At 30.3% G+C, this 25381-nt stretch overlaps 1 protein-coding gene across 1 annotated transcript in view; it reads left to right on the top strand.

The window, feature by feature from the left end:
- Positions 1–25381, top strand: part of LOC111618446 (exportin-7-like) — a 124517-nt gene that overhangs the window by 52616 nt on the left and 46520 nt on the right. The window contains exons 7-12 of the mRNA XM_023359991.1: positions 1056–1256; positions 1338–1457; positions 1625–1771; positions 1902–2074; positions 13872–13929; positions 24819–24903. Coding sequence (XP_023215759.1) covers positions 1056–1256; positions 1338–1457; positions 1625–1771; positions 1902–2074; positions 13872–13929; positions 24819–24903 — 784 coding nt within the window. The remainder of the gene's footprint in view (positions 1–1055; positions 1257–1337; positions 1458–1624; positions 1772–1901; positions 2075–13871; positions 13930–24818; positions 24904–25381) is intronic.

The raw sequence follows: 25381 nt of genomic DNA, 5'->3' as shown, positions 1-25381 counted from the left end.
TATGTGCTTTACAGAATTGTGTTCATTCTCAAAATCTGTTTGATCAATTTTGATTAAACTTTGCTATTTTCCATTAATTGTGACGAGGATTCCAAAATTGTAATAAAAAATGGGGTCCATAACTTCATTTTTAAGATATTAGGTCATTTCATAAATGTGTGTGATAAGGCAATATCACGCAAATCACATGACATGATTGAGTGATGTTTCATGATTGCTAGTATATTTTCTATGGCCTTATAGAATCGAGTTTGTTCTCAAAATTTAATGGACTGATTTTGATGGAACTTTGCCATTTTCCATTAATTGAGACAAGGAATCCAAAAATGTAATGAGGGTTCATTTAAATATAAAAAATAGGAGTCTGTGACTATGTTTTGGATATACAGAGGTATTGAAGTGGCAATATCCACACTCACTGATACCACTGAGTGCACCTAACAGAAAATAGGTGCAAAAAATGAACAAAACACAAGAACAAAGCAGTCAATATCGATTTGTTTGTTCTTGGATTGTCTCTTATGTAAATGTCAGATAAAGTTTGAAAGGCTTAGTTTCATTAAACAATGTACAAAGTATATAAAAGAAAAATCCTTCACATGCATAAATTTTTCTTGGCTAGTTGACAGTGTTTATTAGTTGATATGATAAGAGTATAGAGTAATATAAACTTTTGTTTTCTGCTACTGTAGTATGTTAGCCTGGATATGTCAGAAAAAGAGCTCTCACTTGGAAAGAAAGAGTTTGTGAGTACTTACTTATATGAAATATTTTGTGAGTACTTACTTATATGAAAGATTTTGTGAGTACTTACTTATATGAAAGATTTTAATACTTTTAATGTAAGGATCATCATGAAGTTTCATACACATGAACACAAAGTATATTTGGTGTTTCAAAGATATCTTTATGTATATTATATATAACAGTATTATCACTATTAATTAAATATAGATTAAATTGGAAATAAGTTTTGATTATTGAAAATATGTAATATGGCAAAAAATATTTTCTTGTTTATGCTTTATTTACTGTTTTCTTAAATATTCTTTTAGCATGGACTAATGAACCAGTTACTGCGGTTAGCTTACAACTGCCTATCTTTTGATTTTATTGGTACGTCTCCTGATGAATCATCTGATGATTTATGTACAGTTCAAATTCCAACCAGTTGGCGACCAGCATTTCTAGATTTTAATACATTACAATTATTTTTTGATTTATATCATTCCTTACCATCTTCACTTTCTCCACTGGTATGTATTATTTTAAAAACTATATATTTTGTTTTAAAATTACTCCTACTTTAGAATATATAACATATATTTTTTTTGCAGGCATTATCATGTTTAGTCCAAATTGCATCTGTGCGCAGATCATTGTTTAATAATGCTGAACGGGCCAAGTTCCTTTCTCAATTAGTGAATGGAGTAAAGAACATTCTTGATAATCCTCAGGTAAATAAAATAATAATTCATTTACAGTTAACTCTGTAAATATATTAAAACAAAAAAATTTTAGAATTTTAATGTAATTTTTATTGTGCCAGAATTCAGATAAATAGTAATTATTATAATAGTATAAGAATATATTTAGATTGTTAACGAAATATTATTTTAAACAGGGATTATCTGATCCTAATAATTACCATGAATTTTGTCGACTATTAGCAAGATTAAAATCCAATTATCAGTTAGGAGAACTTGTTAAAGTTGAAAACTATCCAGAAACAATTGGATTAATAGCAAAATTTACAGTAACAAGTTTACAGGTAAAAGACTGTTGTTTTAAATCTATTAATTTTATAAAAAATTATATTTATATGTTTAAGTAATTAAATATTAAAGTAAATAATAATAAATTATTATAATTGAATGAAAAGTTTTTAATTTTGAATATAGATGTGGCAGTTTGCTCCAAACAGTATACATTACCTTTTGAGTTTGTGGCAACGTATGGTTGCTTCTGTTCCATATGTCAAAGCATCAGAACCTCATCTTTTAGAAACTTATACACCTGAAGTCACTCATGCATATATTACATCAAGACTGGAATCTGTGACAGCAGTTATAAGGTATGTTTAAATATATATATGTATATGTTTTGTTAGATTGTTTTAAAGTTATTTCTTTAATTTTTTATCTTTCTTTCTTCTCAAGACTGGGATGATCAGAGATAAATTAGTGATTATCCCCTTTTTTTCTTTTCATACTGTGTTCGAATTAATTCCTCTTTTGTGTGTCTTGCTCTGTATCATCTATTTGTCCTTTTTGTTATGTTCTTATTGGTTGCTTTCCCATTATTTTCTTCTCATAAATCTGTCTTGAATATTTCTTCTCTCTCTCCTTTTTGTATGTGTAAATTATCTTGATTTCACTCTACTAATTTGTTCTAGCAAACTTTCTAAGCCTAAATTTTCTCTGTTACCTTTATTTTATATCTTCTTTCTTTAAATCTTCTTGGTAAGCTTTTTACACACTTAAATTCCATAGCTTGCACTCTACTTCTTTCAGTCAGTGTCCAGATACTAGAGGCATATATTAATATTGATATAAAGTACTGTTTGTATATTATTATTTTACATTTTCTTAGACTTATTTATTTTATATTAAAAAAAGAAAAAGCTGTGTCAAAAACTTTTACACTTTATATGTCACTAATATAATAAGATCATTTTTTTTCCAGAAATCTGTATTTATTAAGCTATAATTTCAGATAATTATAAATTAAGTTATTTTCAGACTATTTATTTTGTCACATTCAAGAATAATGACAAAATAAATATGTGAAATAAAATCTTGTTTTATTTGGGATTGATACATGCAAATTTGTGTTTTAATGGATGCCAAATGACTAGGTTAACTCTTGGATGCACATGGGATAATTCTGACTATTAATGCATATGTTGACTATTTTTATTATGAAATTTAATGTTTGTAGTAAAAATGTAAATAAAATGATTTAAACACTATTTTAACATGTTTCTATTAACTGTAAATTATTGTATCAATTATCTGGAACTACTTGAGGTAAAGCACAAGTTTATATCAAATTTCATTTCACATAGTATCTGTTGACATGTAACTCCTGTTGATCCTAACTCCTATAAAAGCAAGAACTTACTGATATTTTAAATAGATAAAATTTACAGATTTTAATTGAACATTAATATGGTAAATATACTAAATTCTGTTTTCTTCTATTAAGAAAGATGACTTATTAAGATCATAGTCTTCTAATCAAACAATAGCTATTTTAGATTAACTAATGATTGTATTTATGATTTTTAAACTTAAAAATTTAAATTGTCAATTTCTATTACATATTTCTATATTTTACACAGGAAAGAACGAAAATTTTGTATCAAGTATAAATTCAAAGCAAATATACTGTCTCATTATTTTTTAATAAATAAATGTTTAGATTATTCTAGAAGTTTCTGGAATATTTTAGATATTTGTGGAGTATTGTAGATATATCTAGAATTAATAAGCATTCCTTTTTAAAAAACAATCTCTGTACACATCAGAATATAACTATATCTACTCTTCAAACCTGTTAACCGAATTCGTATATAAACTTTATTCAAACAGTAACGGCCTACTCGATAAAGCTTGAGGAGGAGCCCAGGAGGGGATTCGAAAATGTTTGCGACTATAGAAAAGGAACCGCTCCGGTTAACAGGTTTGAAGAGTAGATACAGCATTTCTTTTTCTAAAAGATTTTTGTTACAGTATGTAAAGGTTGTATTTTTCATTGTTTATCAATCAAAATCAATATCAAAATAGAGTCAAAACAAACAAAAATTTAATGATAGAAACTCAAAAGCATCAAAGCTGCTGATTATGGAAAATCTAAGAAATTTCAGAAATTGTAATCTACTATGAATCTCCTTTTGCAGAAGTTGAAGAAGTGATTCTTTGATTACATGAAAAAGTTCTGGTGAAGAAATTCTGGATTATTGCAAACAATCAAAATGCTGAGTTTACAAAAGAAATATTGATTGGAGAGTGCAAGAATAGTTCTAAATGCTGTAGTCCAGTGATTGTAAATCCATGACCTGCATTACTGTATTTAAAGTTTAGATAGTATTAGTTTTTATAAATTATAAAAAAAATGTTTGATAGATTTGAAAACTTTGTATATATAATGTGAAAGCTGAATTCTAAATCTGACCTGAAATGTCTTAAAATTATCATCAAATAAACAACAATAGATTTTCCATTAAATAAAATATTTATTTTTGTTATGATCATATTATTTTCTTTTTACTTATATTGAGTTTAATGTTAATTTTCTCATAAATATTAAAAAATTAAGTAAATTTTGCAACATTTTTTTTTTAATTAAATTAAATATTTGATCTGCTATTTTGAGTTACTAAATTTCAAATTTAATTTTGATTCACTTTTGGAAAAAGGTTTTCTATTGCTGTTCTAGCCTGACAAATATCAGTTTTTGTTGTTTGACAGCAATGTTAGATGTATCCAACACTTCATGAAATGAGTATTCAATCCATGCTATGAGTTTTATACTGGTAACCTGTGTAGATAATGATGTAATGGTATGCTGTTTTTTCTTCATAATTATTATCTGGTAATGGTCTGTATTTGACTTATTAGAGAAAATATGAACAATCAGTGGTTTAAGATAGCTTTCAGGAGATGATATCATTTACTCACACTAAATGGGATAGATTTATCAAATTGATACTGATTCAAAGCATTAATCAAAGATAGCTTAAAATGGATAAGGAACAATTGGAAGAGGTTCTTCAGTTATCCAATCTGTCTCCAGAAATGAATATACAGTGAAATCCACATATGATAAATTTGGGACTTGCAACTTTTGATAACAATAACTGACTGATAACATTAAACAGAGGATAAAAAGTTTTCATTATTGAATTACAAACAATTACAGTATGAATGTGTACAATTTGTGATAAATATATTATCACAAATTTTACTTTTATACATTATACATTTATATATGTTACATTTCTTATAAACAACTGTTTTTTTTAATAACTCAATAGATCATAAAATTAAACTAGAGAAATCACAACAGGAACATTCATCCCCAAAAGTACACTTCAAGTAATGATATAAAGTACATGTATTTCTTAAGAATTCTTATGTTGATCTTACAGTATGTAAAAGATAAAAGGTATGCTTTGGTTAAAAGTAAGTTTTGAAGAAAAGGTTTATTTAGTATGAATTTTCAAAGAATTCTCATCATTTGTCCCCAAACATAATTATCACAATTGATAACAATAGCTGAAGTTTGATTTTAATAGGTAAATTATTTTTAACTGATTTTATATAATGTTTTGGGACCAATCAATTATGATAACATTATCCTTGATTATAATAACTAAATTCCACTCTAATTGAATATTTTTAGGACAAGTTAGGATGTCATGTTAGACAATGAACCAAAAAGTAAAAATTTGTTTTTAGATCTGAAAACTGGATATTGTATAGTTATATGGTTTACTGTTGGTAATGTGACCACATCAATATCTCGTGTCTACACATTGTCATGAAGATATATAATATTCTACTAAATATATAAAAAACAATTTTGTTGATTTGTTTATCTTTAACTGTATTTTATATAGTCATATGTTTGTTAACCCATAATTTTGTGCTAGAGCAATTTTTCTGCACTTGATAATTTTTTCTGGTAATTTTTCACCAAACTGACTTACTTAGCTGTAATTCCATGATATTCTCATGTCCCATGCTGTCTATCTGATTGTGAAAGATCTTGATAAAAAAAAAATAAGTTTTCTGTTTATCACAGGCACTCAAAAAACCACTGTGTTATGCATACATTTTTTTTTCATGTGAGCACATGTAATTATTGATAGTGATTTTGTCATTTTCAATAACATTGATCATGGCGGCTTTTCAAAATTACCCCAAAAATGACATCATGATGTGACATCATTACATTCTTGGATGTGTCTCCATAAGGTGCTATGACCTTCAACAATTTAACTTTTTCTGCAGCTTTATTTCATGCTTGAAAATACAGAAGAATCATTTTAGCCCTCCCATCATTCATTTCTAGCTGAACTTGTTTTACATTAGTCCACACTATCACAAAGTTGTGGAGTTTTCAATGGGAATGTTACAAGCTATTGTTCTGTAAACAAAACAGCATCTTAACAACTATGATCCTAAAATTTGACATGTACAGAGAAGACACATTACAGAATTTTCAGAGTTGTCAAATTGAAGGAACAGCAATTATATGCAACATAATTATGCATGAAAAATCAGTGAAAAATCATCACATGATGTATGCAATCATGTTTAAAAAAACCCTGCATGTGATTGTGGATTAGTAAACTGATACAAAAATTCTCTCTCAAATTTTTTAAATAGTGCATCTGTTTCCTTATGTAATTGTATTGTAAGCATTAATAAGCATTCCTTTTTAAAAAACAATCTCTNTGTTTAAAAAAACCCTGCATGTGATTGTGGATTAGTAAACTGATACAAAAATTCTCTCTCAAATTTTTTAAATAGTGCATCTGTTTCCTTATGTAATTGTATTGTAAGCTCATATTTTTCCAAAAAGTTACAATTAATTTAAAGAAATAAAAATTCATTAAAAATATCAGTATATTTGCTTTTATTATAAATTTGTTTTATAAATACACACTTGATACAAAATTTTTGCTCTTTGCTGCTTTTCTAAAGATCTTACTTTTACATTTTTAACATATATAATTTTAAACAAACATCACTGAAACCTGATACATTATATTAATGAAATTACCAGCCAATCAATGCCATATGTCATTGGGCTAGATAATGGCTAGGTTAGGTTAGGTGCCATCTCATAAATAAATTTAAAAGTTATAATTTTTAATTAAATAAAATAATTAAATTTATTATGATATTGTGCCTAACGCCTCCTTCTAGTACCAAATTATTTCATAATTTATTAGTATTATAGTCATTATCTAGTCCAATGACATACGGCATTGGTTGGCTTGTAGTTTTATAATTTTAAAATATAAAATTGATATAGTTTGATCATGAAAAATTTCTTTTCAAAAAACATTATTAGAATTTAGAAGTGTCATTGTTCATATAGATAGATTTTGATTTACAGTATATGTAAATTAAGTGTGTCATTAAAAAACATGTGTTACAAGTCAAACAAAAGATACTTCAGGCATCTTTTGATTATTATTAGCATTTTATTTTAAAGATAGTGAAACACAAAATTACCGTATTAGCCTGAATATAATGCGACCCTGAATTTAACGCAACTCCGAAATTTTCATAAAGATATTTAGAAAAAAATAATACTCGTAAAAGAATTCAAAGAAAGTAAAATTCAATCAGATAAGCATTTATTTAGGTAATTACAGTTAATAACACAGGTTACATTCATGTCAATAAAATTAAGTAATGTAAAACAAAATTAATATTATGTAAGTAACAACAAAAAACGGAAATGTTTATTCAGAATCTGAACTGTTTTCAGAATGAGAACTCATTGATGTCACATCGCTATCATCAGTATTTTCATTCACACTTTCAGTCTCCCACAAAATGTCATCTTCTGTCCCATTTAAATCATTGGAAATGCAGCATTTCTTGAAACCTTTAACTATCTATCGATTCAGGTTCGATCTTCTGCCAGGCAGTCGCAATCCATTCTCCTAAAAGAGAGACTGGGGGTTTTTCATTTTTCCTGAAGGTGTCAATGGATTATTGCATGATAACAGCCAATTGTTGTATTCTTTTTGAAAATTCTCTTTAAATGGTTTATTAACCACCACATGGCTGGGTTTATTAACCACCATATTACCGGGTGGTATGACTTGCAACTGAGAAGTCATACCACCCGGTATTATTACAAGATCGGAATTCAATGCCTCAATTTTTTCCTTAACACTTGTCGTAAGGTGGCCTCGAAATGCATCAAGAACTAGCATGGAGCGGGAGTTTCTCAGAGAACCTGGCCGTTTCCCCCGTATCACATTCAACCAGTCTAATACCAACTCCTCTGTCATCCAACCTTTTTCTTGGACTCGAAAAACAATTCCTGGACACAGCTTTTCTTTGGGCATTGTTTTACGTTTCAGTACAATGTAAGGTCGAAGCTTTTGTCCGTCAGCAGTAACAGCAAGCATAACAGTAATTCTGGATTTTTCATAACCAGCTGACTTCAATAAGACCATTTTTTTCACCTTTCTTATTTGCTGTAAGGTTGGAAGGCATGTCAAAATAGACTGGTGTTTGGTCTGCATTTCCCATATTTCCAAGACTGTAGTTGTGGTTTTTGCGTAATGATATAACATGGCGCTGATAAGCTAACAATTTTTCATTAAAGTCGTCAGGAAGTTTTTGCGCGAGAGTTGTCTGCCGTCGTAGTGATAAACTGTTCCTTTTCATCATTCTTCTACACTAACCCATACTTGCCTTAAAGTCTTTTCTAGGAATGTTTAAATTAGCAGCCTCTTCTAACACTTTAAATCTTATGACTTCATGGAATATTGGGCACTCTTCATTTCACTTTTCTATTACGAATTTTAACACTCACTGCAAATATAGCATCTGCAAATATTACGAATTTTAACATTCGCTGCAATATAGCATCGTTCCAAAATGGAACCATTCTGGAACGGTGAATGAAAGCCTGAGGATGGCCTATCCAAATAGGCCAAAAACGTTAGAGAATAAAAAGAAAAACTCGGCAAGTGGAATTCAGGTGTGTTCATATATTAAAATTAAAATATTAAATAACCAACAGAGTAACATTAAAACAAAAAATATAAAAATGTAAAAAATGTACATAAAATTATTAATAAATGCAATTACTAACACATCCAATAAAACTACTATTATGACTGGTTAGAGCTCTTATTAAACTTCTTAACTATAAACTTCCATGCAGAGGGAAGACTTTCTGCATCTCTTGCATTTAAACAGTCTTCTTTTATTTTACTCCTATAAATCTGCAACTTTTCCGCTGTCAACGCCAAAGATGGAGAAGATAAAGGTTTTATGATGGCTGCCTCATTCCATTTGACTACTGATCCTGTTGCTTGCACCATTTGGGATAAAATTGTTGCATTAGACCCCTTTCTGATATTATAACTATGCTCCTTGATTCTAAGTCCTAAACTCCTGGTGGTTACTCCAATATAGTCTTTTTTAATGCCCAATTGCATGTTCTCATAAGGAATTCTATAAACCCCTGTTTTTTTCTTCCGACTTTATATCATCCTTATCATTCCTAAGGATTTTGTATAAATTAGGGGCCCTTTTTATAAGCATCCTCGAACCTTTTCTGTGAGCAATCTCTTTCATAACTCTATTCATACTTTCATCATATGTAAATTTTACGATTCCAGTGGGAGCATTTTTAAAAGACCCTTTCTTGATGTTCGCTTCATACTTCCTAACCATTCCCAGAATTGTGCTTTTTTNCGAAAAGATTCACTGATTATTCAAAGCACGTTTATATTCTTCATTGTTCATACTTTTTCAGGCATTGACGTAACATCTTATTTTCACCTCGCAACTTTTCAAGTTCATCTCTTAATACGTGATTTTCTTTCTCCAAATAGGAAGCTCTCAAAACTATCTGATTTTCTTTTACTCGTCTTGCTTCACGAGATCGCTTAGCAGCAATGTTATTTTTATGTCGTCTCATCCAATATTTTTCATCTTTTAAATTATCTGGAACAAAACGCTTCTTTGACTTTTTAACCATCGGTTGAGGTTTTAATTCGTCTTCCGAAAATGAATGCAGCGTTGGATCAAAATTGTTATGACCTGGAATTGTAGCTAAAGCAAGATCATCTTGGGTAAACTTACATTCAACAGGAACTCCATTTTGATCTGTTTCTTGATTTTTGTTTACATTTTCACCAACTTGTTTTTCTATATAGTAAATATAAAATTTAACTTGAAATAAAAGTTGGACTGCATTTTTAATCAATTTAATGTAATTTTGAGAAAACAATAGTATCAATATATCATAAAAACAACTAAAAAAATCACAGTAATTTGATTAATTTAAACTGAGATTTAAATGTAATATAAATTATTTCATCTAATAATTTAAGTTACAAAATCTTTATTTTATATTAAAAATATCATTTAACTTTTATTTATATAGCTAATGGAAATATTTATACATAAGAAAATTTTTTAAGAAAAACACTATGAAAATCAAATTATTATTCAATTCATATAACTAACACCTTATTCTTGCTGAGAGAAATATAATTTATTTGAAACAAACATTTTCAGCCTGATTCACAGGCCATCCCCAGGTTTAGAACAAATTTGAATTAAAGGATTCCATCAATGGAATACAAAATTCAAAATTAAAAAATTAAATAAGCAACAGAATAAGATAAAAATAAAATTAAAATATTAAATAACCAACAGAGTAACATTAAAACAAAAAATATAAAAATTGTACATAAAATTATTAATAAATGCAATTACTAACACATCCAATAAAACTACTATTATGACTGGTTAGAGCTCTTATTAAACTTCTTAACTATAAACTTCCATGCAGAGGGAAGACTTTCTTCTGCATCTCTTGCNAAAATGTAAAAAATGTACATAAAATTATTAATAAATGCAATTACTAACACATCCAATAAAACTACTATTATGACTGGTTAGAGCTCTTATTAAACTTCTTAACTATAAACTTCCATGCAGAGGGAAGACTTTCTTCTGCATCTCTTGCATTTAAACATTCTTCTTTTATTTTACTCCTATAAATCTGCAACTTTTCCGCTGTCAACGCCAAAGATGGAGAAGATAAAGGTTTTATGATGGCTGCCTCATTCCATTTGACTACTGATCCTGTTGCTTGCGTCATTTGGGATAAAATTGTTGCATTAGACCCCTTTCTGATATTATAACTATGCTCCTTGATTCTAAGTCCTAAACTCCTGGTGGTTACTCCAATATAGTCTTTTTTAATGCCCAATTGCATGTTCTCATAAGGAATTCTATAAACCCCTGTTTTTTTCTTCCGACTTTATATCATCCTTATCATTCCTAAGGATTTTGTATAAATTAGGGGCCCTTTTTATAAGCATCCTCAAACCTTTTCTGTGAGCAATCTCTTTCATAACTCTATTCATACTTTCATCATATGTAAATTTTACGATTCCAGTGGGAGCATTTTTAAAAGACCCTTTCTTGATGTTCGCTTCATACTTCCTAACCATTCCCAGAATTGTGCTTTTTTGGTAACCTAGGGTCTTGGCCACGCTTATTATTCTATTTATTTCTTTCCTCCTGTCTTGTACTGTTTCACAATACAAAAATGCCCTTCTTATTAAAGCTCTGAAAGCTGCAATTTTATACTTATATGGATCCTTGGATTGGGAAGGAATATACAATGGGCTGTGGGATGGTTTAATAAAAAAGCTAGTGGACAGGTGGCCTTTTTTGAATTTAATACCGATGTCTAGAAAATGCAGATCCAAGGAACTCTTCTGCTCCAGTCTTAAAGTAAGGCCATCATTGTTATCATTGATCTTATCCAAAAAATCCTTAAAGGATTTTTTGGATAAGATCAGACCTGAAGAAAAGGATTGATGAGCACAAATACTCAGTAAATAGGAGCCTTGATAGCACGGTCTTTGCAGCGTTTGCAAAGCAACAAGGAATTGAAGTATACTGGGATCAGGCAGCGATTATTAAACCTACAAGATCAATACAAGCGGTGAAACATCTGGAAAAAGTTGAAATATACAAGGCACATACGACCGCGCAGTGCATCAACTACAGAGATGCCGAAAGTTTATCAACAGCCTGGAAGTCCTTTTATGATAACATAGATTAACTATTGCAACCGCATAGGCGGCGTTATTAATTGTTTTTATAATATTAATTGATATATAATGTTGTTATTTTTAATTACTTAGGTTTAATCTATATGTTTTATAAGTATGCGCATGCGCTTTAGCGTTAAGTTGTAAATAAGCAATGTGAAATTTTTTGTATTTTTTCGAATACTTTGTTCATTATATAGTTCGAATTTTGAACTGATGATGATCGATTAAAACGATCGAAAACGTTTTTCAACGCATTAAAAGTGTGCTGGAATAGAGAAAGGTGTTTGTTTATTTTTGCAAACTAAACAATTAATAGTGTGCTAATTTTTGCATTTGGAGTCTAAAATTTAAAAATTACTGGTAATTTTCTGGTAAAAAGTAATGTTATGAAAATTTACGGTTTTATCAATAATTAAAAAGTCTGTAAAGTTTCAGTCTTTAATCAGCCACTATAACATAGAGAAAAATACTATGATATTTAGCAGTCATTCACTCCAGGTCAGATGTCACTTGTGGGTCATGTTCTCAGAATAATACCAGTTTGTACATTGCTCATGCAAAACAAAATCCACATTTCATGAATTAGGCAGAAGCTCACTTACAAAAAATATGCCACAATCTTCATTGGCCATCAAAGGCAAACATAGCTCTGCCACTATTAGCTTTATTTTTCTCTACATATTTTACTGACATGAGTGACCCCATTGGGGAATGCCTGGTGGAGCTTGTGCTTCATTACATCATGCTAAATTTCCTGTCTGTTAAATAATAATTAAATGCAATTGCACTGAGGTATAGATAATTGGTTGTGGGCTATTTATTGGGTTGGATTTCATGCATCCCTAAATCCCCTTACATTGGATCAAATGCTCTCTTGGGTTCTGTGAGAGCTAATTGTATAGTTTAAATTATGTTTGTAGAGCATCTCAAGATTAGTGCAATGCATTTTTTGTACAGTTAAAATAATCAAAGGAGAAGTGGCCAAACACTTTCAAAAAATTAATGATGAAATTGTATGAAGTATCTTTGCATTGCCTTCAGTGCTCACGGCTATGCAGAGAAGTTTGCCTGGCTTTCCTTTGAGTGTTTAAATCTGACAGAAAATGTTTTCTACTAGTCTTGAGACACATATCACTTAGTAATTTAAACCATGCTGTTTTTCATAGAACTCAATAGGATGTTTGCTCCCTTGTTAAAGGAAAATTGGGATGCATGGTATCTAAACCAATGAACAGATTGGATTACCTATACTTCAGTGCTATTGCATTTAGCTACTTTGTAGCAAATGTGAGATGTTGCAATGTTTGTATCGATCTGTATACAATTTGACAAAGTTATTTACTTTTTCAATAATTTTAATGAATTCAACATTATCTGCTAGATGACTATAAATAAGGTAAGATGGTTTTGCCTATCTGGATTTGAATTCAATCCAAATCTCCATAATTTATCATAGTAGTGTATATCAGGAGCATCATTTTCCATCTGTTATCCATAGTGAATAACCTTATTGCAAAGGATGCCTGCCTGTAAGTGTAATACTGTATACTCTAGTGTTAATGTTCTGGTCTTTGTTTTGATAAATTAATCATTCATTGAAAAATTAAACTTAAATATATTAAAATTATATTTAATTACTGTGTTATTATTTATAAAATCTGAATATATTAAAAATAAATTTGAAATATTCATTTGTTGAAAGTTAAATTTTTTAGATGTTAAATTACTTTTTAAGTTTAATAATATAGTGTGTATATTTTTAAGAAAGTTGAATTATTGATACTTAAATACTGCTATAAATTGATATACCAAACTGTGTATCTGGGTGATTATTTACTACATTTTGATAAAAGGTATTATTTAGTTAATTATAATTTTTTGTAATGATCTCTAATTAGATTTTGTGAATTTATTTATAACTTATTTACTATTTATAAATACTAAATAGTATTTATAAACAGTACAAAATAAATACTATTCCTTTAATCAAAAATATTTATAAAACTAAGAATTAATAAATTTTTAGGGATGCTTTAGAAGATCCTTTAGAGGATGTTGGAATGGTCCAACAACAGTTAGATCAGGTAACTTATAATGATGCTATCTTTATAAAAAAAAATTATTAAAATTTATTAATTATACTATTTAATTATTACTATGCATAGTAATCTTGATATTGGATTAAATTTTAATATACTTTACTTAATCAGTTTGTATTTATTTGTTGTTTTATATTTTTAAATTTTCTGTATTATTTTAAATTCTGTATTATTAAAAATCCTATTAGATACAATATAGAATTCTGTAAATCTTCATTGCATTACGTATAATTTTTTACAAAATAGATGACATTTTATGCAACTTTTACCAAATTATATAAATCAGTGTTTTTCAACCTGTGGGTCGCAACCCCCCCCCAGGGGGTTGCAAAGCCTTACACGGAGGGTCGGGGGTAAAAGAAGAAGACAAGTGTATGTAGGTCCTACACTACAATAAATAAAACTACAATTTCAGTGAGAAGGCTTTGCGTTTTTATTTTAAAGTACAATTGGTTTTTTGATCAATATTTAGGTCTCAACAGAAAGAAAATTAAATACATAGTTTTTAAAATCACTGATATAGATTTAATATGGCCCTGGGGGGTCGCCAGAATTTTTTTAACTTGTAAAGGGGTCGCATATTTAAGAAGGTTGAAAAACACTGATATAAATCATGATTATGTAATACAATCTTTACATATGTACTATATCTAGTTTAATTTTTTTATGGTTTTTAAGAAATTAATTAGTGTTAGTATTACTGCATTTCACATTTTCTTAATATTTGGTTTTTCTTTTAAAAAAAAAAATAGTTATCAATGCTTTGCAAAGATCATTTATATAAAAGTGGCAATTGTAATTGTTTTTCACAAGAAAGATGGAATTATGCATATCAAACTTTAATATGTTGTTTTTAGACTGCAATTTGAAAAAATTGTAGACCTATAAATTTTCACTCTGTCCTTAATCTCAAGAACAGAGAACAGATAAAAGTTGAGACCAGATATGTAAAGATTAGGGGCAAGATACCCCGATTAACTACAGTGGTACCTCAGGATACAAACACCCCAGCATATGAAATTTTCAGAATACGACATGAAATTCGAACATATTTTTTGCTCCACGATACGAACAAAAACTCACCATACGACATTATATTAGTTTGCAGCGCCATTTTTTATTCACTTCTGTTCATTGGTCTCAGTCCATGTGTTTGCTTCATTGTGGAAGAGTCTCGCTCAATAAAGGAAATCTTGAGGTATTATCAGAAAGTGACTGATTTTATTGAAAAGAAACATCCCGAAAAGGTTCACACTGGTCGTATTGCTGCTCGGAGTAATGACATTTGCCTAAGTCATTTTAGAAACAGTTTAAAAAGTAGGAAAAGCCAAACCTCTTTGGATAGATATTTTACCAAGCGACATCTATCCAGTGAAAGCGCTGGTGGAAGTGAAGGAAAGAAAGCAAAAAGCAGTGAATAAAAAGTAAAAAATATATATATAAAACAACACTAATTTTTTAAAATCTTTTCTAAATTATTGTTACATTATGTAAGTTAAGTTTTAGTATCATTTCCCTTCTCCCGCCACCAGTTTACACCTCCACCGTCGTCTATCCTGAAAGGTAAAGTGCAAATAAAACTACATTTTTTTTTATCAATTATTATTCCATTATGTTTATTTATACATTTACAAAACGCATTTTTCTGTGTTTTCCTTACTATAGTTGTTATTTTTTTTATGTACTACCTAGCTTTAATTTGTGTGTGGTTTTCGTCTTGTAACGAATTATTTGGTTTTACATGTATGGGGAAAATGATTCACCTTACGACATTTTCATGATACGATCTCAGTTTCGGAACGGGTTAATTTCGTATCGTGAGGATTTTTTTTAAAATACTCTTTCCGCCCTGTGGACACTAAGAGGGCCTCTTTTTGCAGGCCCATTATGGGTTCGGCCAGGCCTACAATGGGGCTGCCGGGTGGTGAGAGACGGGGCCCCACATATCCGAATGGACCACCCCCGAAAAAATTCCTGGAGATTTTTTGACCCGTTCGGATTCGAACCCGGGTCCCCCAGAGCGGTAGGCTGCCACCTTGACCGCTCGGCCATCCGCTCGTATCCAGAGGTACCACTGTATTTCAATCAAATCTGAGTTGTGAAAGAAATCAATTCCCCATCCTAAACAGTAATTTTTTATTTTATCAGNATCTTGAGGTATTATCAGAAAGTGACTGATTTTATTGAAAAGAAACATCCCGAAAAGGTTCACACTGGTCGTATTGCTGCTCGGAGTAATGACATTTGCCTAAGTCATTTTAGAAACAGTTTAAAAAGTAGGAAAAGCCAAACCTCTTTGGATAGATATTTTACCAAGCGACATCTATCCAGTGAAAGCGCTGGTGGAAGTGAAGGAAAGAAAGCAAAAAGCAGTGAATAAAAATTTAAAAATATATATATTAAACAACAGAATTTTTTTTATGTTTTCTAAGTTATTTTTAAGTTATTGTTACATTATGTTATGTAAGTTAAGTTTTAGTATCATTTCCCTTCTCCCTCTCTTCGCCACCAGTTTACACCTCCACCGTCGTCTATCCTCAAAGGTAAAGTGCAAATAAAACTACATTTTTCTTATCACTTATTATTCTATTATGATTATTTATACATTTACAACTACAAAATGCATTTTTCAGTGTTTTTCTTACTATAGTTTTTTTTTTTTTTTTTCAATGTACTACTTAGCTTTAATTTGAGTGTGTTTTTCGTGTTGGAACAAATTATTTGGTTTTACATGTAATCGTATGGGGAAAAATGATTCACCTTATGACATTTTCATGACACAATCTCAGTTTAACGGATTAATTTTGTATCCTGAGGTATCACTGTATATACGAACTTCTGATGCAAATCAGAAATACATTATTTCAATTCAAAAATTTTTCCCCGAAAGGAGTTAGATACATGATTGCATCACTACTGCTAACAGGAAATGTATGATATACAGGGGCAAGACACTTCTAATTTGAGGTAAAGGTCATATATTTTAAATTAAATAAATTATATTATTTATTTCATTTAAAATATTATTAAAAATTGCAACCTAGCATTGTGATGTTGTTAATAAATAATTGCTTCATATATATATATATAATTATTTAACAGAAGTTTTTTTGACTAATATTGGAGCATTTGAATATTGTTAACTTCACACATTATCTAACGAAAAATGATATATTCGTGTTTCATATTTTACTGACCAAAAGAGCTTAGTCAAATCAAATCTTATGAATATATAGAATATAATGTAATGTTTCGGGTATCATCTCTTTTATCTGTTCCATAGTGAAATAGCATTGCCATTTTGTAAGAATATGTCAAAGATGAGAATTACAAAATACATCACTGTTTGAATTGCTAGCCTTAAATAGTTCAGGAGCCTATTGCATTACTTGACAATTTTCCCTTTTTTATTTCTCTCTCAAATAGTGCTCTAGAATTACAGTGGGTGATCGGTTAACGAACAGATCGGATAACAAACACTTTCGCAAAAGATTTTTATGTTCGGACAATGAACACCCCACAGAACAAATGCAAGAAGAAGCGACATAAAATAATGAATACCGATTTGGCTTCCCTTGTCTTCGGGCAACAATTCAAAACTTTTCGGAGTGTGGGAGACGTTGACATTGACGCTCAAGCCGGTATATACCAATCGGATAGTATTTCTCCGAACTTTGAAACTTTTCCTTGTAATTCCAGCCTTTTATTTTTCTGACAGAAACAATTCTTTTATGTATTCGCGAGACTGTTGGGTAGGCACTCGTTAAGTTTTGGGTTGGTTTTTATTTTTGAAAGGTGAGAGTATAATATCAAAGGTAGAGAGTGGGCAGAAGATGCCTAATGTTGCTGGGCAGTATGGCGTGAACAGGTCTACAGTAGGCTGCAGTTCAATCTTATTTAAGAAAAATACTGTATAATCAAGAAGACTCAAGCAGCTAAAGGAGTAACAAAAATCACATCTGAGAAATAAAGAACATCGAAGAGTTCATAATGGAACCTGAAAAGGATCTGACGACAGAAGAACACCAAGAAACTTGGCGAGATATGTTTTATTCTGAAAAAGAGGATTAATGCCGATATCTGTTATTAAAGATCCTTTGAAGAAGTGGGAGGATGTCAGAGCAACAGTCTTTGAATGGCATCTAAACCAGGTTGAGGCTTGGGGATTTCTACAGTTGCAATGCTATTAATTACTTACGAAAAATCCTGAAGAAAAGAGAAAAGCAATCGACATTAGACAGATTCTTTAACCTTTTCAAACAGAAAAAACGTGACTAATAAAAACGCAAGACTGTGTATGTATATATTTTTATTATTACATATAAATAAACATGGTAAGAAAGTATATAATTTTTATTTTTGNAAGCAATCAACATTAGACAGATTCTTTAACCCCACAAATGGAAAAAACATGACTAATAAAAATGCAAGACTGTGTATGTGTGTATTTTTATTATTACATATAAATAAACATAGTAAGAAAGTATATATTTTTTTATTTTTGGGGGTCTCCAGAACGAATTCATTAAATTCCCATTAAAACCTATGGTAAATCAATAATCGGTTAAGGAACAATTCGGATAGTGAACAAAGTCTTGGAATGGATTATGTTCATTAACCAATCACCCACTGTATTTTTTCTGATCTCAGAATATAAAGCAACATTTTTCTGACTGATATTTGAGTATGATTATTAGCTGATCTGAATCAGAGATGACCATATTCTTATTTATTAATTTGTTTTTCTGAATTAGCATATATTTATTCTAATAACATTAATTCCAAAATGAAGCACTAAGATGATGTCACTAATTATCAGATGACATTAATGCATCATTACAGCTGACTGAGAGTAAAGGAATGATTTTAACGTCTCTCATAAATTATAAATGTTTTTTTTTTTCTTTCTTTCTTTAACAAAATACAGAAACTAGAGGGAATGTCAGAACATTCTTTTCTTTTGAAGAATTCATTTCTTAGTGAAATATAGAGGAAATTTATCAGATTACTTCTTACTTTAATAAATCCCTAAGTGAAATATGATTCATTTAATGTGTATTTTTTTTCCATTCATGTTTTACATCTAAAAATTCAATTTATAAATTTTAAGAAACTTCATTCAACATAAAGCCTTTTTTTGTTTCCAGTACTGTTTAATGATAAAAAAATGTTTAAAGACAAATGTTTTTGATCTAGTCTATGTAAAATTTCCTTAGGTCTATGTAAAATGGAATACATTTTGGAATGTTAACAAATTTTTAAAAAAATGAAACTTTCAAATATGTAAAATACAAAAAATTGTGCAATATCAATATAACTACAGGAAAAATACAAGAAAAAGTATAAAAATATTAAAAATTGAAGTATCTGGTATATTATCACAATGACGCTGTCCCTTTGTGTGTTTGCGTCATCATTGTTCTCATGTACATAGAAATACATGTCATATATATAGAAGACCATAGAAATTTTTAAATCGGAAAACAAAGGCCACTGTATCAACTTTAAAGAGGATCAATACCTGTCATATGCTTAGAAAACACTATATGTACATGAAAACAACAATGATGCAAACAGATAAAGGGATTGTGTGATCATGATAATACAGTAGAGCATCGTTTATCTGAAAGTCGGTTATCCGAAATGTCAGTTATCTGAAAGAATTCCAGTCAGCCTAAAGTATAATTTTTATTTGTTTTTATATTTTTCAATGTATTTATTTCATTTGTAAAACATAAAGAAATCATTTTTAACAATATAATAGCCACGATTATTATTTTAAAAAGTTTACATTAGGCTAATGTGCTTTCTCACCACACCGGGTTGTATATACTTCAAACCAACAACTACCTACAATTAACCATTAACCGGTGCGAAATTCTTTAAAATCGGCGAACGTTTTCGATTTCCCTCCTGGGATCTTCTTCAGGCTTACTTCTTTATAGCTTTCGTTATAACCGTCGAATTAAAGAATCCGATTATAACGAAAGCTATAAAGAAGTAAGCCTGAAGAAGATCCCAGGAGGGGAATCGAAAACGTTCGCCGATTTTAAAGAATTTCGCACCAGTTAATGGTTAATTGTAGGTAGTTGTTGGTTTGAAGTATTTACATTAGGCTTAACATCGACGAAAATTCAACGCAAAGCGACACGCAATGAAGAAAAATTTCAACACGGGATAGGTTAATATATTTTTCGTACATAATCGGTTATCCGAAAAATAAGTTATCCGAACAAACCCAGTCCCCAATTGATTCGGATAAACGACGCTCTACTGTATACCAGATACATTGATTTTTAATGTTTATTTTTATACTTTTTCTTGCATTTTTCCTGTAGTTATGTTGATACTATGCAATTTTTTGTATTTTATGTATTCAAAAGTTTTGTTTTTTTTTCAAAATTTGTTAACATTCCAAAGTATTTGATTTTATGTAGACTTGAGGAAGATCTCCCTAGATAAAACACGCTCGAGAAAACCTTTAAATATGCAGCCGTATTTATTAAATTCTAACGTTTTCGGTCATATTCAATGACCTTTCTCAAGGTTTTCTTGAGCGTGTTTTAGTTAGTAAGAAATTGCAGTCTAGGATGAGTTGATCTCCCTAGATCAAAAATGTTTGTCTTTAAACATTTTTTTTTTTATCATTAAACACTACTAGAAAGAAAAAAAAGCTCTATGTTGAATGAGTTTCTTATTAGTATTACTTTTCAGTCTCATTTGGTATGAAGTTAGATATTTTTGTTTTTGTAGTTAAATTGTCTGAATTCATTATTCTGATATTTGATTTTGAAACTTTCTGTCGATAGAGAGTAAAATTGCTGAAAATTTTTATTTTATAAACTGGTAAGTTTTATATTATAGTTAGGATTAATTTTAATCAACCAAATAAAACATGGTGCTTTTGAGTTTTTCAGTCATCTTTAGTTAGATATAACCATTAGATAAATAATTTTAAAACAATAAGAAACAAAATTCAAACAAGAATACATATTTTGAAAAAACAACATATCTGATGAAAATTTCAATCATGAATGTTAGTTCAGAGAAGTTTAAACTTAAAAACTGTTAAATTACAAAAATTATGTTTCAGTAACAAAAGTATGTAAAGATTATTGTTATAAACTAAAAATGTTGAAGGATGTTTGTTTGAAGGAATTGATTTCTAGATTAGGCAAATGGTTTTAGTTACAAATGAGACTATGTACCATATTTTGTGTGGATAATCCACAAGTTATATTGTTTGAATATCAATTTGATAGCATTCTAAGTTATCTATCTATTTTAAATTTCAATTTCAAAATCATTAAACAGATTATTCTTTGTCTAAATTCATCAAGAGCATTTTCGGAAATATGGGAAATCTGCTATTGCAATTTTTCCTAAATCACCATACACATATACTGTATATAGCAGATGGATATATGTATGTATATAAAACTGATGAACACACTTGATGTTAAATTATTACAATTAATAAATACATACACTCTTTGAATTAATGCCAAAAGACTGTATTTATTTAATGTGTGCATTTACCAGTACATACTGTATATATGTGCCTTGTGTTTGCATTCTCTTCTGTTTATTTTGTGCCAACCCAAGTTTTAATTAATATTAATAGACACTCCTACTTGTATCTTAAAAGCTTATAATTTTTCAATAATTCTCTTCACTCTGTGTAATAACTCTCAGAGAACTATTTAGAAGATTCTGTTTAGAAACTGATTGTCAATTTCTCCTATCTTTTGAATCTGTACCATGAATAAAAGCTGAGCAATAAACTCTTAAATCTGTATCATTGGATGTTATAAACTGAAATTTTTTCGAGTTTATTTTAGCATTTATCATCATCATCATGGTGTTGCTAGAGTATATCATATTCTGTTAATATTGATACTTAATGCTATGCCAGACCTAAATCAAGGCATATCTAAAGGAAAAATTATTGTTGTTCTGTTTATGTGCTGTTCATGTAGTACAGTACATATCTAAACTTAAGAATTTCCTAACTGTAATGTAATTAGTATGACAGCATTTTGTAATATGATTTATATACTGTTGTGAAGCTGTAATGTTTCTAGACTTTTATGTAGTGTATTAGTATAACACCTGTACAAGAAAGGACTATAGGCACAATAAGTACCTTATCCATTCTCTACAGATGCTTTATTTTGTGGATGAGTTCTGAATATTTACGAAATTTTTTTACTGTATATATTTGTATGTTGTATGCATTTAGTATAGTTATGTTTATAATGTATATGATTTTGTTTTGTTTGTCAATGAATATGATATCTGGGTATGTTGTGATAGATTGTTTTGTCTGTAATTTTGGCTTGATCATAGTATATTTTTTATGTTGTTGTCTATGACTATATAAAATGTGTATTTGTGGTGTGATTGCTGGGTGTATAATAGTTTGTTGTTTGTAAGTCTTTGATGTAACTTATTATATTTGCTATTTGGTTAGGTTTATTTAAGTAGTTCTCTGAGCTAAAATCTAATATGATGTGTTTTATAGTTTTATGCACTGTATGTTTTAAAATGTGCTTTCTGTAGTTTCTTATATTTTTGGCTTGGTCTTATATGGCAATGATAAACCTTTCCTGATGGATGCCTCTTTGGAGAGATGGAAGTCTGACTTCCATCTCTCCAAAAAAAGGATCCATAGTCTGACAGTATTTTGATGCAGTTCTGTCATTGTAACTCTGGTTGAGATCATTAGGGTGTCTACTGTGGCACTCTTTTTGAGCTCAACATTGCCTGATGATGTCTACTCATTTGTGCAGTGTGTTAGATCCAAGTTAGTGTTGTGTAAGTTTAACAATGTACTGTTTTTGTCTGCAAAAGTTACAGCTTTGTGTAATTGTGATGTTTCTTGTTTCTGGTAGAAAGACTCTTGTAGTGTCTGTATTTATTTGTTTGTGTACAGGTTTAAAATATCTGTGTAGCCTTGACTTCTCTCTTTCTGAGAAGAGTTAGCCATTCTATGGATGAATTAGAATGTTGTTTGTTTTGTTTTGTTAGTGTTGTTGTTTTTCTTTGGATTGTTCTAGTTCTAGTGAATTATGGGAAGGCAGGTCTTGAGTGTTTTAAAAGTGAGTTTTGCATTGAGCTATATTGTTTGTATTGAGTTTAATCTGCTGTTGTATTCTTTCTTAGTATCTATTTTATTTGGGCATGTTCTATGAGTTTGGCCTGTTGAAATCCTAAATATCTGTAGACCGCCCTTACTTATCCATGAATTCAATGATGTCTTTATTTCCAAGTACAAAATCATCTATATTCAGAATTCTAGGCCAAATTCCATTTGAATGTCAGTAGAGTAAGTACGTGTGACTTCTAATAGATTATTTTAGTGTCTTTGAGTTTTATGTTGTCCGTGTACTGTACATGACTTAGATAACATGTATTATTCTGTTGTGTTTGATATTCTATCCATATTGTGTACTATTTGACAATGGATTTAAGAATGAAAATGTTTTTATGTGTATTTGGTTTGTTTTAATAATGTATGTTTGGTCGTGCGGTGGGGGGAGGAAGCGGTGGGTTGGCGTCCAATAGCGATTGCCAGGCCAGAGACAAGGTTAGTTCCTCTTTCCGGCTAATGCAGGTAGTTAGCCGGTCGGCGTTGTGGATAGCTGCGGCTTCCAGCCATCTAAGCTGCTGTTGGTGGGGTCGAGGTGCACTTCGAGAAGGCTACCATTATTGTCAACACGCCCCACCAACAGCAGCTTAGATGGCTGGAAGCCGCGGCTATCCACAATGCCGACCGGCTAACTACCTGCATTAGCCAGAAAGAGGAACTAACCTTGTCTCTGGCCTGGCAATCGCTATTGGACGCCAACCCACCGCTTCCTCCCCCCGCCGCACGACCGCACACACCGGAAGAGACCCACCCCCTCGAAACCGACACCCGAATGTATGCTTGTGAAGTCTTCTGAAGTGTAGTGTTGTTCTCCATTGTTGCATTGTGTTTTCCAGAAGTGTATTTACTATTGAATATACTTTGTATGAATGTAGTATTTATAATAATAATTTGGGAATTTAGAATGCTGTCAAATTTTCTTGTAATTTATATAGGTGTCTATTGTTTAGTACTTGACTTGTGACCACCAAAATAGCTGACCCCAAAAATTTTTAGTTGTGGATAGTAAAATTTGATGCTTGATGTCAAAAGGACAGCATTTTAGTTGTGGTTCAAAAAATTTAATTAAAGTATATTAAGATTAAGCATGTTTTATTATGCTTAATCTTTTGACAGTCATATCTAATCTCACAGATACATTCAGAATAATTTTTTAATATATATATACATTCAGAATAATATATAATACATATATACATTCAGAATAATTTTTTTGATATAGCGTAAAACAACCTTTAGAGCTTCAACAGAAAATGGCAAATATAAAGTCCCAAGAAGTTAAGTATATGACCGTATTTTTTAAGTGCTTTTGTTTTGAAATAGTGTGGAATCTGGCAACTTTGAGTAGCTACTCTCAGGGGACTGACAACATTGATTAGCTAACATTACTTCCTTTTATTAGGCGAAACTGCATGTTTTTCTCAGCACTGTTTCTTGGAGATGCTGAAACTTATTTATACCAGATGAGTATAAAGACTGAATCAGCTTGTAAAAAGCAACAAGACAGTAAACGTGGTACAAATTACAGACAAATTTAATGGAGATGACAAGATGTCTCAATGCATTGTATAGAACAATGTTGCATGTGAGCTACACAGCTGTCAACTCATTATGTTACCTGTACTTTAGGCACTACAGTAGGCAAATGATCATCTATCTTGCACCTTAGATTAGTGGAAAAAGGTATGCCTGATCTGGTAGATCTTGAGTTTTGTTGCATTAGGTAGATGGCAAAGTCCCTGTACATCATTTACTAGGAAAGGGATTGGCATCTGGGTGCATCATTGGACAAAAACAAGCAGGCAAAGGTGATATAATGCTTTGGAAGTGTTGTTGGGAAGTCTTAATTCCCATCATTCCTGCAGACTACATTTTAACAAGATATACATAACACCATTGCAGAACACCCGAACCCTTTCTGAACATGACATTTCTTGATGGAATCCATTTCCTTTCTCTTCAGAACAATGCATCTTGCCACAAGGCACGTTTGGGAATCGTTTAAGTATTATGATTGTAGTTAGTTCAAATTTATCAGATGTGAATCCCGTTGAGCATCTGGGGGATGTTCTCCAATGGAATGTCCCAATCTGCCACTCCTGCAGCAAGAAACTTGTACGAATTGAAATGCTTACTTGTGACTACAGTATTCCAGATATTACAGAACACATTTAGCAACCTCACTGAATCCATACCTTGGAAAGTCTAAGATGTTTTAGCAACATATATTTGGAGCAACAGCATTTTAGGCACTTGGCCATAATGCTTTTTTTGATCAGTGTAATT

This window comes from Centruroides sculpturatus, unplaced genomic scaffold (assembly GCF_000671375.1).
Source record: "Centruroides sculpturatus isolate CEXI.00-Female unplaced genomic scaffold, Cexi_2.0 scaffold5, whole genome shotgun sequence".
NCBI classification, from domain to species: domain Eukaryota; kingdom Metazoa; phylum Arthropoda; class Arachnida; order Scorpiones; family Buthidae; genus Centruroides; species Centruroides sculpturatus.
This window is presented reverse-complemented; position numbering and strand designations above follow the sequence as displayed.